At 42.9% G+C, this 14,763-nt stretch overlaps 1 protein-coding gene across 10 annotated transcripts in view; it reads left to right on the top strand.

Annotated features, from left to right (window-relative positions):
- NEO1 (neogenin 1) overlaps window positions 1-14,517 on the top strand; it is a 552,683-nt gene extending 538,166 nt beyond the window's left edge. For 8 of the 10 annotated variants that reach the window (XM_085643916.1, XM_085643915.1, XM_085643913.1 and 5 more), the window contains 4 exons: window positions 5,690-5,848; window positions 6,015-6,275; window positions 6,466-6,602; window positions 10,719-14,517. In XM_085643916.1, coding sequence (XP_085500042.1) covers window positions 5,690-5,848; window positions 6,015-6,275; window positions 6,466-6,602; window positions 10,719-10,802 — 641 coding nt within the window. In that variant the 3' untranslated portion in view covers window positions 10,803-14,517. The remainder of the gene's footprint in view (window positions 1-5,689; window positions 5,849-6,014; window positions 6,276-6,465; window positions 6,603-10,718) is intronic. The other 2 variants (XM_085643919.1, XM_085643918.1) reach the window with 1 other exon arrangement.
- The last annotated feature ends 246 nt before the right edge of the window (window positions 14,518-14,763 follow it).

Here is a 14,763-nt window from a genome sequence, read left to right as displayed (position 1 = left end):
GCATAGTCACTAAAAATGGGTGGTGGCACTGGCGGTCAGGACATCCTTCCAGAACTGACATAAACATGGGCAAGACCACAGGAAAGGATAAATGGTCCCCATCCCTCCAGCTTTACCTGGATCTGCAGTAATTCATTATGTGAAGTTGTGCTGGGGTGCAGTGCCATCTGTAAATAATCTTATTATACTTCCCTCCCTTGTGCATGCTTTGCAAAATTGGTAATGCATGTGTGGATGGTTTCTCATTGTTAATCCGATACCACACCCAGGTCCTCTACCCAAACCCTCTTGTCAGGGGGGCGTGGTTCAGGACTGTTAGCCTGCAGGGTGTTGTAGATTTGGGAGATTAAGTGGTGGGTTATCGAGAGGCCCTTTAGGAGTTTCTCTAGTAATGTGAGGGGTCTTGTGGCTGCTGATTATTGGTTGTTGTATTCCAGTTGGCCAGTTAGCTCATGCAGCATGGTTGTTTTTGTAAAATGAAATACGGAACTGGATTTTAGGTTTAAATGTTTTTTATTAGTAAGTACACATCAAACCAGTACGAGTACACTGTATTACACCAAGAGTTACCAATCAGTAACTTGGCCCAAAGTTATTTGCAGATCAGTAGTAATTTTAGTCTAGGAAGGACACTTCTATATGTTTAGTGAACATGCAATCACCATACACAGTTAAACAGACTGAACAGCAGTGGGAGTAAAGAAACCGGGAAAGATGAAAGGGTATGTAGAAGGTGGAACGCAAGAACTGGGAGTAGGAGAAATTATCTAATACAACTCAGAATGCAAAGAAAAATAATCTTTGAACGTCCTTTCTCCAAGCCTGTCACACACTAATGTCACATTAAGGTGGGTAAAGTGGTTCCTCCTAGGATCACCAACTTGAAGTGGTTGAGGGGCTTCAATGTCTCAGTAACCCGGGGAGATATGCTGGCCGAAGCATAGTCAAAGGACTATCCACTGGTCCTCCAGGTCGAGGGTTGGGCATAACAACCTTGTTTCGTAAAAAGCATTTGTTATGGAAACAGCAGCAAGAAGTGTTGTAAAGTGTTGGTTATGGCATGCAATTGCAGCCTGCATAGAGTCAAGTACCAGACTTAAGTTCACTTAAAAAGGTTTGTGCTGCGTCCGCATTCATGAAACGTATGTTGTATTATTGTGCCAAACTCGATTTTGCCTTAACGCCCACACCAGTGTTTGCTTGTTTAAGTCTGAGTAGGGATGCACACTTTTCCCCTCTGTCTGGTGCAGTCCTTTTCGTGAAGCTGGTTTGCACAGAATGAATCTCTGAGAGCCAATCTAAAGACCACAGGGTCCCTTGATGATATTCATTCTTAATCTGGAATGCTGATGACCAGTGTCAAGTGGAACTCTGTTAGCCCTGAATGTTATGAATAAGTTGAGTCATGAGCGGGAAATTTGCTCCTTTGTCCTTGGTCATTTCATTTTAATGACCCTGCCATCAAACAAATGTGGGCTTAAATTACTATTCTTTCACCCACCCTCTCTCCTATTTTTTTATCTCCAGAGATTAAAACAGGTAATCTGATGGCTTGTGGAAGGGTGATCTCCTTTGTCTACAAGAATCTAGCTATGTCCCTCACTCATCCCCTTGTGCCAGATATTTTTTTTAATGGCATTTACACATGGATATTTCTATCTGCAGATTCCTAGCCTTTTCTAATATTCATGGTGCCAGACTGATTCTGGCAAATATACAGCAATGCTATTGCTCGCCAGAAGGTGGTGCCATGTGGCTCATCTGTGACTCTGTAACACCCCGGAAGTGGCAGAGCAAGCGAATACGCACCACCAATGTGCACTGATCTCCTTTCCTTTTTCTCCCAGCCCTGCAACGCATAACTGAAGCTCCCCTTCTTACTTTGTCTTTAGACTACATCAGACAGTGCCAGGGTTGATGTCTCCCTCCAAAGCAACAGGTTTCAAGCTGTGCTGTAACTTCATATGGCCATGTCTAAACTGGGGTGGTGTAGTGGGCAAAAGAACGATGGATTTAACCCAGATCTCTTGACTGGGGGAGAATGTCTGCATTGTCAGCATTCCGTCCATCATTTGTTTGTTGTAACGCTTTTCGCCCTAAGTGGGATGGGTATTCCCAGACGTGGGACCCGTGCTCACTACGCCACTGGAGTCAAGCTATCCTGGCTGATGACGGCTGATAGCCAGAAACCGGTCCTAGGATGCTTGATTCCGGTCCAGGGAAGACATGGCTTGGCAGTTCGGGCTGGACTGTTCCCATGAGGCACAGGGTCAAGACTGATTTGCATATGGCCATGTCTAAACTGGGGTGGTGTAGTGGGCACAAGAACGATGGATTTAACCCAGATCTCTTGACTGGGGGAGAATGTCTGCATTGTCAGCATTCCGTCCATCATTTGTTTGTTGTAACTTCAAGAAGCAGGTGTCAGTTACAGACCAGCACAGTGTGCGTCTTTGGTGACAGCTCAAAATTGTGCGATAAATATGCCATAATGCACCAAAGGGTTATCCGGGAGACTGAACTCTACATTAACAAACAAAATAAACAGGTCACTGTTGAAGCATAAGTCCTCTCTCCAAGTTACAGAGCTGTGTGCAATCCTATTCAAGGAGGTGGTCCCTCATGAGTTCCCATTCCCCCTCGAAGTCTGGTAATTCGAAGATGCACAAGAAAGTCAAGTATGATTGAACACAATCCCACCACCTGAAATCATGTGGGAAATCGCAAGGGTGTCAATCGAAAGATCATAGCTCACAAGTGACATCGATCCGGTCTTGCAGCTGGTCCTGGCACGTCCAGGATTCCCTGGCCGTCCACAAATAGCAGCAAATAGTGGCCTTGCAACAGCTCTTACTGACACTTCTGGCTCCCTCTGGCATGCTTTCTGGCCTCACAAACCCTCCAAAGACTCCAGTTGCACTTCCTTTTGTGTCAACTGACCACGGGTAAACCCGTCCGTAGACCCATTCTGGCACCTGTTCAGACTTTTGCCCATGAGTCCACACCAGTCCTTTCTGTGTTGGTGCTGAATCCACCAGCACTGGGTCTGACCCCGAGTAGTCATTGGCCTGTCCCAAGCCAATGTCTTCCTACAAAATTTCAAAAGTGCAGCCAGTCACTTTGCAACCTAACTCCAATCTTGAGCCTCTGCCTTGGCACCAGTCCTCCATGACAATGATGAGGAGCCAACAACCTGCTTCCCTCTCACAATACTGATGATGGGCTGTACCTAAGATAACAGAATGCCAGTGTTCTGGATCCATCTCTGGAATTGAGTTAGACTCGACACTTGGGACACCAATAGAAGAAAGTGTCTTTTTTGCAGTAGGAGTGCTAAGGGCAGCAAGTGTCAAATTTACTGTCACTTATTGTTGAACCTATGGCAAATTTGTGTGATGAGATCCTTCAACCAGGTCCACCCTCTCTTGAGCTAATATCATTCAGTGAGGCTATTACAGAAATTCTCTTGGCTTCACAGACTTCGCAGACGTGGCAGATGCACCTGGGGAGATCAGAGGACTTTGTAGTGGTACCTAGCGGTGTTCTAGAGCGTTGGGTGATGTGCCTGGCCCTGAAAGCCTTCATTCCATCCATCAAGTGGAGGCTTGACAACATGACCGTCATGTACGATTCCAACAAGCAGGGCAGTGTGGGATTCTGTATCCTATGCCTGTGGGCCCTACACCTCTGGAGGTGGCTGGACCAGCAGACTATCTATCTGGTTGTCAGCCATCTAGCAGGATCTCTGAATGCTAGAGCAGACACACTGAACAGATGACTGCCAGATCACAAGGGCTATCTCCATCCAAAGGTCGCAAGGCACATCTTTTATCAGTGGGCTGTGCCCCAGTTAGATACATATAAAACCATTGAGAAAGCGCAGTGTAAAAACTGCTGTACAATGGAGTTTTCTCTAAGAAAGTCACTGGGAGATGTATTTCCACTGCAATGGGACAAATGGTCGCCTGTATGCGTTCTATCACTGCCTCGATTGCCTCAAGCTCTTAGGAAAATCACAGCAAACCTAGCCTAAGTCATTCTAATAGCCTCCGCCACAGTGCACTGGGGCGAGGCTTATGTATGACTCCGCTCTGTCACTTCCACTGATATGAAATTCTCTGAATCTGTTGTGGCACCTGGGGATATATTTTATAGGTGAGGAATCTGCAGTTAGAAAGATTATCCACCAAAAGAGCATTTCGAAATGCAAGTTATTTAATCAACACGTACAGTCTAAGGCAAACTGAAAAGTGTAACTTTTCTTCTTCTCCAGAAGTTCATTTGTGCAGTCGTGATGATTTTAGCTTCCTCCATTCCCCCATGTGGTTGCTTTATTTGGAGATACCACTGTGTGGATTCAGTGTCCTGGTAAAGGAGGAGTTTAGTGCACAAGAGAATATTGTTTTCGTCTCCACCCCCAGTTTGGAGGCCTACAATGAACCAATCCTTGGAGTTTTTTCAAGTACTTAAAGGTGAGGAGAACAGCTGAGTCTTTGCTCTGCTGTGAAGGTATGCGAGTGCCCAAGACAACCGGACTTGGTAGCGCTGCAAAGTCCTTGGAGTAGAATCAATACAAAATGGTAGGCATTCTTATAATCCTCCAAGTCATCTGTAGTTCGTGCTTTGATGCAAAGACTTGCAGCATGTTCTGCACTGGTTTCTTTCTCAAGCCCCAGAAGCATACTTTAACATGGAAAGCAATCAAAACAAAGATCAGAGTTGGTGGTCGAACTTTCATGTGGCATTTCGCTAGGATTAAGAAGAGGTATGTGTGATGGGTGTTTTAAGCATAATCGCCTTGTGGCTAAATATTCTTGTATTATAGCAGGTGAATGAGCCTGTCAGTATTAGGGAGATGATAGAAAAATGCATAGTGCTGTAGTATCTCAAATTACTCGCCCTTTAGGAAAAGACGAGCTGTCCAATGAGCAGCACTGTGAAAGGGGTCCATTATAATTTGTTCCACCAATGTGCCTGTCATGGAAGAATGGCACATTCACGTACTATAAACTGAACCTCAGATGTATAGAATTGAAATTCTCCAGTGTACCTTTTCTACTCTCCAGTTGATCAATTCTAAACCGAAGAGGTTTGTTTAATCAAAAAATAAACCACTTCCTGTGCTTAGTTTTACTTGTCATTGAGGATGTGTTTTGTAGATAGAAGGCACCTTGTCTTCAGCCTCCAGTTTCATTCCTACAGTAAATGTTTCCAGCATATCTCTTCCATGTCACTGTGCTTGTCTTGACATTACCTCTTCTGCTCTCTTCACCAGAGAAGTTGCTGTCTGTGTATGCCTATTCCTACAATTTTGTTGCTAATTAAATCCTTAGTTTTGTTTTTAATAAAATCCACAGTTTTGTTTTTGTGCATGGTGTTGTGTGTGCATGTGCACATCTGTCCATTCATGTATGCCTCCTTGGGGGCAATGGCTGTTCGGTTCCTGTGAAATTCCTGCCAGGCTGGGTAAATGTAAATGTTTTTTCTCCTTCCAACCGTTTTTGGATGAAAGCAAAATGCATGGGTGGTGTTCTGCCAGTTCTGTCACTGGGCCCTTGTTTATGGGAGTGTATGAAGTGCACACTATTAAACGTCAACATGCCGGTGCAACTCTTGCTTTTTTGTTCATTGTCTGTTACTTATCCATCTCTTTTCATGGATTAAGCATTTCTGACTTGTCCGTCCACAGCTATGATCAGTGCTCATCCCATCCATTCCATTGATCACCCTCATCATCACTTCCACTCCAGCAGCCTGGCTTCTCCCACCCGCAACTACCTCCTCAATCCCAGCAGCCCTCGACCCCCCGGATCTTCCGGGTCTCACTCCGACAGGGCCAACTCAACAGGTGAGAGACATATGTGCCAGATGGACGTCCCTTGGAGTAGTCCGTGCCAGTTGTGACATTGCAAATAATTGGTGGGAGGTTCATCTAGATCTTGCATTCAGTTTTAGTAGTTGCATTGTACTAATATGACGCCCAATGCTAAATCCCTACAACTTGTCTCTGACAGAGTCCATCCGTAACACGCCCAGCACAGACTCTATGCCGGCATCCTCCTCACAGACCTGTTGTGCAGACCATCAGGACTCTGAACCTGTTTCTGCTTCATATATGGCTGCTGCTCAAGAGGAAGAGTGTGTCGCGAATGTCCCGACAGCCCATGTCCGACCCTCCCATCCTCTCAAGAGTTTTGCTGTACCAGCGGTTCCCGTTACCATCAGCGCTGCGCATGACTCTGCCCTACCGAATACACCACTGCTCCCTCAAACAAGTAAGTGTCAAATCTGAAGTCCATGGTTTTTCTCTCCATCTCTGTCCTTGTAATTCCTTGTAGGTGCTAACCTCCCTGCTGCCTGTCTAGTGTACACTGCATGTAAGCAGATGTTTGCATCTCCGGTGTATCTGGAATTCTCTCCTGAGATAAAATGCTTGAAATAAACATGAATCTTTTTATCCCTAAGGTGTAAACCCACAGGTTCTTCCTGTGAAGACCGCTTCCATCGGGACTCTGGGAAGAGCACGCCCCCCCATGCCAGTGATTGTTCCTAGTGCCCCAGATGTGCAGGAGACCTCCAGGATGCTTGAGGATTCTGAGAGCGTAAGTATCTGCTCGTTATGGCCAACGCTTGGATGGTATAAGGAATCCCAATAGAAGGATAGCGTTTATGCTTGAGAATCGAGCAGTTCTTGTTCATGTAACCACACGCTTAAATAGCGCAATTAATATAAAAAGCACACCATCTTTGAAATGTACAAGGAACCGATTTACATAAGCATTTTTGTCCAATGGGGAGGATACACACATAGTTTTAACTGGTTTGTAAAATAAGGCCCGGTTTGTATCAAGCTTTCTGATTGGGGTCAATACCTGCCTAGACGTAAGAGGGAAGGTGGGACTTCAGATCAGAGCGAGACCTGTGGGCTTCAGAGGGGGAGGATTACACCTGGATTCAGTAGATATATATTTGTTGCACCTGTAATGCATTAAAGGTAGGATACCCCCTATGGACAGTAGGCAGTTCAAGAGGCATTAAAGGAAAGATGACCGGTGAGACCAGAAGAGCAGCTAAAAGGCATTACAAGAATCACTGATGAAGGGTATTGGAAACCTATGAAATACTAGAGGAAACGTAATGCTGAAGGCAGCTGGGTACTTAAGACGTTAAAGAGAAATTGCTCTGTAAGGCCGCTGGATGCCTGTAAGGCTTTTAAAGCAATATGACTTGCAGGGTAAGCTATGCTCATGTAAAGTATTAAAAAGAAGGTGAACCTTTGTGCTGGCAGATACCTGTAAAGACTTCAAAGTGAAGATGAAACTGAGGTCTGTCAGAGACCTACGAGGCGTTAAAGGGACACGCACTTGTTTTGTGTGAGGCTGAAGGGACGCTGGATATTTGAGCCATGGGGAGGATGATGGAGAAAGACCATAGAATCATCATTCCATGATAGATCAACTATAGAAGATGTATGAAGGCAGTTTCAAACTCGTGAGGCATCAAGCGGAAATAGGGCTTGAGTGAATATGCAGTTGATGAGTAATTGTTGGGAAGACAGCACATGTCTATCTTCGTCCTGAATGTAAGAGGGGCGTGTGACATCACGTATCGAACCCTTCATTATCCGTATAGACCCCTGAATCGATGCCTGAGTCCTCTATCCTATCTTGAGATATACATATATTATCGAAAAGACTAAAGGACAAAATTCATCCCAATCTGTGTCGTTACCGTTAATTCTCGGTGACTTGTTCTCAAGCGCCCTCCATGACTGATTTAATTACAGCCACGGAACACGCGAATACTTAGAGATTCCTGCTATTTACTTAATCTTTACAGAGATACAACGTTAGGATCCCACATGATTATCCTCAATCTTTATTATCAGGTTCCTCTATATCTGGTATAACTTACTGTAATTGCCACCGGTTGCCGTTCATTGATAATCCCTCGTATCGACGCCCGTCCAGGACTTGAAATTTCTTTGGCTTTTCCTGAAGAAGGCGTTTTATATGCCGAAACGCGCGTAGAAAATTACATCGCTCTACTGAAAAAAACATTTCTAACTGTTTCTCAATCCATTGTTTGTTGTACTGTATATATTGTTAGGTATTGATTTTGTGTATCACTATCTGTCATTGATTGATTTATGTTGTCTTGTTTGTTACATGTGACCTGTCTGCAGTACATTTATGTACACATAGCCAGATTTTTATCTAAAATTAATACAATGATTTATATATTTTTATCTTTGTGAGAGTACACTGATTCAATTTGATTAGGTTCCTATGTTAATTTAGACCTATAAATTTAAATTCATTGCTACCTAGGAATGTTGTTTTTTTCATGAGTCATTCCCTGTTCTAGGAGCACCTAACATTTACAGGGCGCCCTTCTTTATATACACTAGAAGACAGCACATAGGACATATCCATATGTGCACGGCATTGGAAAATTCAGGTGGCATGGCACTAGAGTGAGAATACCAAAAAGCATTGAAGGCATTGTGACCTGGGAGGGTAGTAGTAGATCTGTGAAGCATTAAGCAGTTGATGACACCCGAGGGAGACCTATTCGAGATTGGAGTCATGAGTGCTGCTAGATAATTATCACACATTAAAGGTAAGACCTACCTGAAAGCAACGTGTATTTATGAGGCGGTAGAGGAAAGATGCAACCATGGGGCAGCCATGAGTTTTAGCGAGATGAGGACACCTGATTAGAACGAAAGAGCCAATAAAGGAAGGACTCTTCAAAGAGCGATCAGTAAGCAGCCCACTAATATCCAAGGAACCATTGATCTGGGGACAGGGTGTAAAGAGGTAAATCAAAGGCTGACAACTTTACTAAGACATCCAAAAGCTAGTTCTTAAAGTCTAGCATGGGTGGATATCGAGTTAATAGTGCAGATGTTACTTCATCGCATTAGGGGGCAACAGAAAAATCTGCAGAAGATCGGTTCTCCACACAGTTTGTGCTATGCTTTTTTATGTCTGCTAGACCGACTTGCCCACTTCAGTCAATTCATCCATACATTATGTTTCACTAGTTAATATTTTTGGGGTTGTCAAGAAAATAGCCTTTTTAATCTCTGCTTTACAACTTGGATATCATGAAAGATCCGAAGTTTGATTTGACTGAACAAAAGATGCCTGGTGTTCACCCAGCCTCCGCCACCTGTAATGTTAGGAGGATACTCGTTAATGCTAGGCTACTTACTGTCAGTTGTTTTCTGGGCAAGCCCAATGTTAACAAATGCCCAATGTTAACAAATTACTGGCTTAAAGTACAAGGGTTCCTGGCTGAGGTTCTAGGCAGACAATTAGTAGTAACTACTAGGATGATCATGTTTGGAGTAACATCGCACATTGAACAGAATGATCTGGCTTCTAAATTTATCTTTTATGTCATCATCCTAGCGCGACGAGAAATATGTAAAGCCTGGAAGAGTGAAAATGCCCCAAACTTTGCAGACTGCCTGAAGTACCTTATATATATAAGCGAATTTGATATGGCCTGTGATAGTACCAGCCAAGATAAGATCTGGGCGGCCCTTGTGGCATGGCGGAATAGATGAGCATATTCCAATGATTTCACCTGGGCACTGTTGGTTCTTTGCCTTCAAAACATTGGGTCAAATGGCCTGAATGGAATGGAGTGGAATAAGAAAACAGTTGCTACTAGAGGGGTATTTCCTTCCCATCTCTCCTCAGACCCCTAAACATCGAGATTGGAATAACGCGGGAAGAGGAGAGGGGGCGGGTTTCTCCATCTGGAATGCCCACCTTGGTATATGAGGAATAAAAAAAAAAAAAAAAAAAAAAAAAAAAAAAAAAAAGTAAGCAGCCCACTAATATCCAAGGAACCATTGATCTGGGGACAGGGTGTAAAGAGGTAAATCAAAGGCTGACAACTTTACTAAGACATCCAAAAGCTAGTTCTTAAAGTCTAGCATGGGTGGATATCGAGTTAATAGTGCAGATGTTACTTCATCGCATTAGGGGGCAACAGAAAAATCTGCAGAAGATCGGTTCTCCACACAGTTTGTGCTATGCTTTTTTATGTCTGCTAGACCGACTTGCCCACTTCAGTCAATTCATCCATACATTATGTTTCACTAGTTAATATTTTTGGGGTTGTCAAGAAAATAGCCTTTTTAATCTCTGCTTTACAACTTGGATATCATGAAAGATCCGAAGTTTGATTTGACTGAACAAAAGATGCCTGGTGTTCACCCAGCCTCCGCCACCTGTAATGTTAGGAGGATACTCGTTAATGCTAGGCTACTTACTGTCAGTTGTTTTCTGGGCAAGTTTATTGCGTTAGATTAACACGAAAATAAATCAGTTTAGAAAATGCATCACCTACTAATTATATTTGAAATTATAATTATTTTGTGCCTTTTGCCCCCTTTTTCTCTTTAATCTGTTTGTGCTATTCCTCCCCTAATATTTTCCCTCTTCTTACCTGTCCTTCTTTTTCATGACCCTGTGCCCCCTACTCTTTGGTATCATGACCTTCTGACAGTTCAAGATGTGCTCTACTTGTCAGTAGGCCCTCTTCCAGTGATGGCCTTTTTTTTATTATGCCACTCTTCCTCTTTCTTTTTGATGCTTATACAACCTCCTACAGTTCAGTGACTGCTTGAGTCTGTCGCTAGTCTCTCTACGTTTATATCCTCTCTTTCTTGACAATTTTCACTGTTTTGTCCCTTACAGAGTTACGAGCCAGATGAGCTCACCAAAGAGATGGCCCACCTGGAGGGGCTGATGAAGGACCTGAACGCTATCACCACAGCGTGACCACCTGGGACAGGAGACCGCGCCGGGGCACTGCCCCAACCACAGGGGCTTTAGTAGTGACTTTGGATCACCAGGAACTGACTGGGAAGCGCGCTAGGACTTTCAAGCCAAGTCAGTTCATATTCCTGTTGAGAAAAGACTTACTTTCTCCTGCCTGTCAAAGGGCTCGCCGGCTGCGATCCGTCCACCTGCTGAGTACAAGGCTCGGCACTCTTCAACATTCAAAGGAGCACCCTCCATGTCAGAATCGGGTCTCTGTGCTGTGCTCACCACGCCTTTCCAGTGTTGGACATTTTTTGCATATAATGTACAATTTTACCTGCGTGTTTCACTTATTTTATTATTTTTTTTATATAAAAAGAAAACAAAAAAACATTTTGTGTAACTTGGAACAGGAGAGAGAGATGTATGTGCTGGAGCTTTTTATTTTTCTCCCCTCAACTGCTAGTGTACTCAGCAAGTATTTCACGCCCCTTTTGCTGCTGGTTTGTTCTTGGTGGGGCAGAAGTGGAAACTGTGATCGCTAGAGGTGTTTTTTAAAGATCCCTACTGTTAAGTGATCGCAGCGCTGATCTTGCCCCAGCATCCTTTCAGGACACACACACCTTCTAGTAAAGTGTCCGTATACCTTCATGACTATCCCCTCTCCCATCGATGTCACAAAATGTAGCCCGAAGGAAGAGGGCTTTCTTACTCTGTGCAAGTTCAGTACTCCTGCGGGATGGAGGAGGTGGATTATCAGTAGAAGAGTCTGGGCATCCTGGAAATTTCATAGAACATCTCACTGTCATAGTGTTATCTGGGAATCAACAGGACATAGGAGGAGAGCGACGGTGGTTTGATCTTCTTTCGTGAAATGCATGCTGGGGCTCTTGTTTCTAAATATGTCCAGGTGACCAGTTTAGGTCGGTGGACTTCTTGAGAAGAGCACAAAGCGGTTCAGTGTTGGCTTGGACAAGTTGAACTGCAAGTCTGTTATTAATATGCTATTTACTATTGGTTGAGTGTTAGTGATACAGCATTTACCATCTTCACATAAAACACATCGGAGATCTTCAAAAGTAACAGTATATAAAAACTTTAGGATAATTCCCTCGGTTCCAATCCTCTCATCAGATGTCATGGTGCTTTTGTTAGGCTAAAGTCACAGAGTGATGATGGGGGGAAATAAATCGCCGTCCACTGGAGAATTATTTTTGTTGCGTACTTTATACCCTTTTATTTTGTCCAGTCTTTACTCTGAGGATTGACTGTTATTTGGGTCTGTTTGTCACCTGTGGTTTCTCCTTTTGCCAATTACTTCGTAAAAGGCCCCTTCAGACTTTTCTTCTGTTGGAAGTGAAGGTAGAGGATGGACCTGGTCAACAGAAGAAACATTTTAACTGGGGGGGAGGGGGAGGTGCTATTAAAATTTGAAGTATTCTGTCTTTCAGTCTGCAATATAAAGACCTGTGAATAAAGAACCGAAGTTTTTGTGAAGGTCGCGTACAAAATCAAACAAGTCGCTGCTCTGTGAGGGAAAGGGGCCTTCAGAGAACAAGCCTGATTCCCATATGTTTCGTACCTTTCTTTAGCGGCACAGTGAGCAAAAGACAATGGACTTTCATGCAGCCCAGAATATTTACTAGCAGCTGAGATTAATTCAAGCTTACCACCCCTTACTATTTTACTTTAAAAAAAATTTAAAGAGCTCATTAACATAAGTATTGAAGATTGGATGTGTTTATTGCCACTGTTAGCCCAAAGCAACCTCACTCCTCACTGCAAGCCTTGACCCAGTGCATCGGATCAACTGCCCCAGCGTTACTGATTGTTTCTGTGGTTCTGAGGACTTATCAGTTCATTCGATTAGACCAACCTGTTCTTTTATTCATCACTATGAACCTGGATGCAAAGCTTTGGATGTATCGCTGTCTGGTACATACATCCATTTATAGTGATGCTGCTCAGCATGTTACTTCCATTCAAAAGAAATCGCTAAAGCGTACCTGTCCTGCTGAGCATCTTTGTCCCCGACCAGTTATCACTTGACTGTGGCAGTAATTTAGAACTTGATTTCATTTGTGCAACTAAATCTTGACTACAGAAATAATTAGCCCAACTGTGTATACCTAAAGTAATATATCACTACAATTGTTTTTAGACACTAATGGTAATGAGATGAAAGTATACAAAAGACTAATGAGATTCATGGGCTGCTGCTACTGCACACTAATAGATACAAAGCTCGGTGTAAGCAGGATCTTGTATGTAGCTCAAGGTAGTAAGTCTGTATATTGAATTATACGGAATTGCGATTTTGGTTAACCTTTTAATTGCTGCCAGTTTTCTCAGCTCAGCAACATAAAACGTAGTGGAAGCTATATTCTATATTTTGGTACTCATTTCTTCAGAAACCAGCACTCTTCCCAACTTACACTATCCTAGTAAGGTCTCTTAGTTTTCAAATTGAGGTATTACAGTGACCTGTATGTCAAGGGCTTAACTTAAAAGGAAGACTACGATGAAGCAGTGACCAAAGGCTGAGATGGATCATTGCTTCCAATTGAACGTTTGGGAGCGAAGTTCAGTCGAATCATCAGAACTTGTCTTATATGGGTTGTGCTCCCACAGCCTACGTATCAATCTATGATTTCAGAAATGGCCACTCAGAGGAGATGATTTCATGAAAAAGGTTGCATTACGTTTGAGCTCTTCAAGTAGGAGGAGAAAATAAGCACCACCTGCAGCATTATTCTCAGTGTTCACTCTGCAGTAATTAATCTTGTAAGCATTATTTATTTGAACCATTTACAGAGAATATAGCCCTGGCAGTCATATAGCACTACAGAAGCTCAGTTAGATTTGAGAGTTTTGATTTCAAAAGCTTGAGCGCAATAAGTGATTTGAAATGTCTATTTTGTTTTTGCGTATAAAGAAATGTGTTTTTGCCAATCCTCTTTCATAGTATACATTGAAAAATACAACAGTGCACAGCATTTGCAACCATGAAAAGTGGAACCTAGTTGGAATCATGAATTTCCTAAGTGCACACCGTTACATATGCCCACCTCTAGTCATTTTGCTTTGTATGATCCTCGCCTTAGTTTTCATCTCCCTGAATCATTGCAATAACAAAATGGGGACGTAGCGGGTTGATTCACAAAGGAGTGTCCTGCCACCTCACACTATCAATAGCATTGAGTATTGCCTTCCTGGTACCCAAAGAGTGAAGTCTTCTTTTCATTCAGTATTCTATCTGCTGATTCCTTGTGAATATGCTTTTTATAAACAACCTTATGAATGTTAATGCCATAAACTGGGAGGGGGGATATTTTTCATGATAAAGCAACTGTTCAAAGTTGATTTTGAAGTAGAACGGCGCGTTTCTTCGACGTTGGTGTACAATCCGTATTGCACTTTTCACCTTTTAATGAAGCGATTTTCGTACATATCCTGTGATTTGAAATCTCTGTAGCTCATTGTGTCATTGCGAAGCTGCTTCCCTGGCAGTGATTCTTTACATGTGTTGAGGAACCTGTATGTTTTTTTCCTTTTAAGCAGAAGTGAGAGCGAGGAATGTGCAGGAGCCTCCTCTCAGAACAATGGCAGCTTCGATTGACTTTTGCTTTCCTGTAGTGTTACAATATACTGTTATATACGTGATGTTTTATTTTGATAACCTCATGTTTATTATTTAGTATTGGCGAACCAATACATTTTTTAACCAATCAAATTCTAATGGGGAGAGTCTATTTGTTACATGTTAACTTTGAAGTTGAAATGAAGAAAGCTATATTTATGCACGTTTCCATTGAATGTAATGAAGGCAACAAGCACAAAATCCCTACACAGAGTATTGGTTTTAAAGAGTGGCAGTAGAGGGAGTGATGTTTAATAACTACGTACGAATGCGAAGAAACTTTGGTAAATGATCACATAATTTGGTTATGAGGAGGCAAAATGTATCGAAAGTCTAGTC

Source organism: Triturus cristatus, chromosome 3_1, assembly GCF_964204655.1.
Source record: "Triturus cristatus chromosome 3_1, aTriCri1.1, whole genome shotgun sequence".
NCBI classification, from domain to species: Eukaryota; Metazoa; Chordata; class Amphibia; order Caudata; family Salamandridae; genus Triturus; species Triturus cristatus.
The sequence above is the reverse complement of the archived record's forward strand: the minus strand, read 5'-3'. Positions and strand labels throughout refer to the sequence as shown.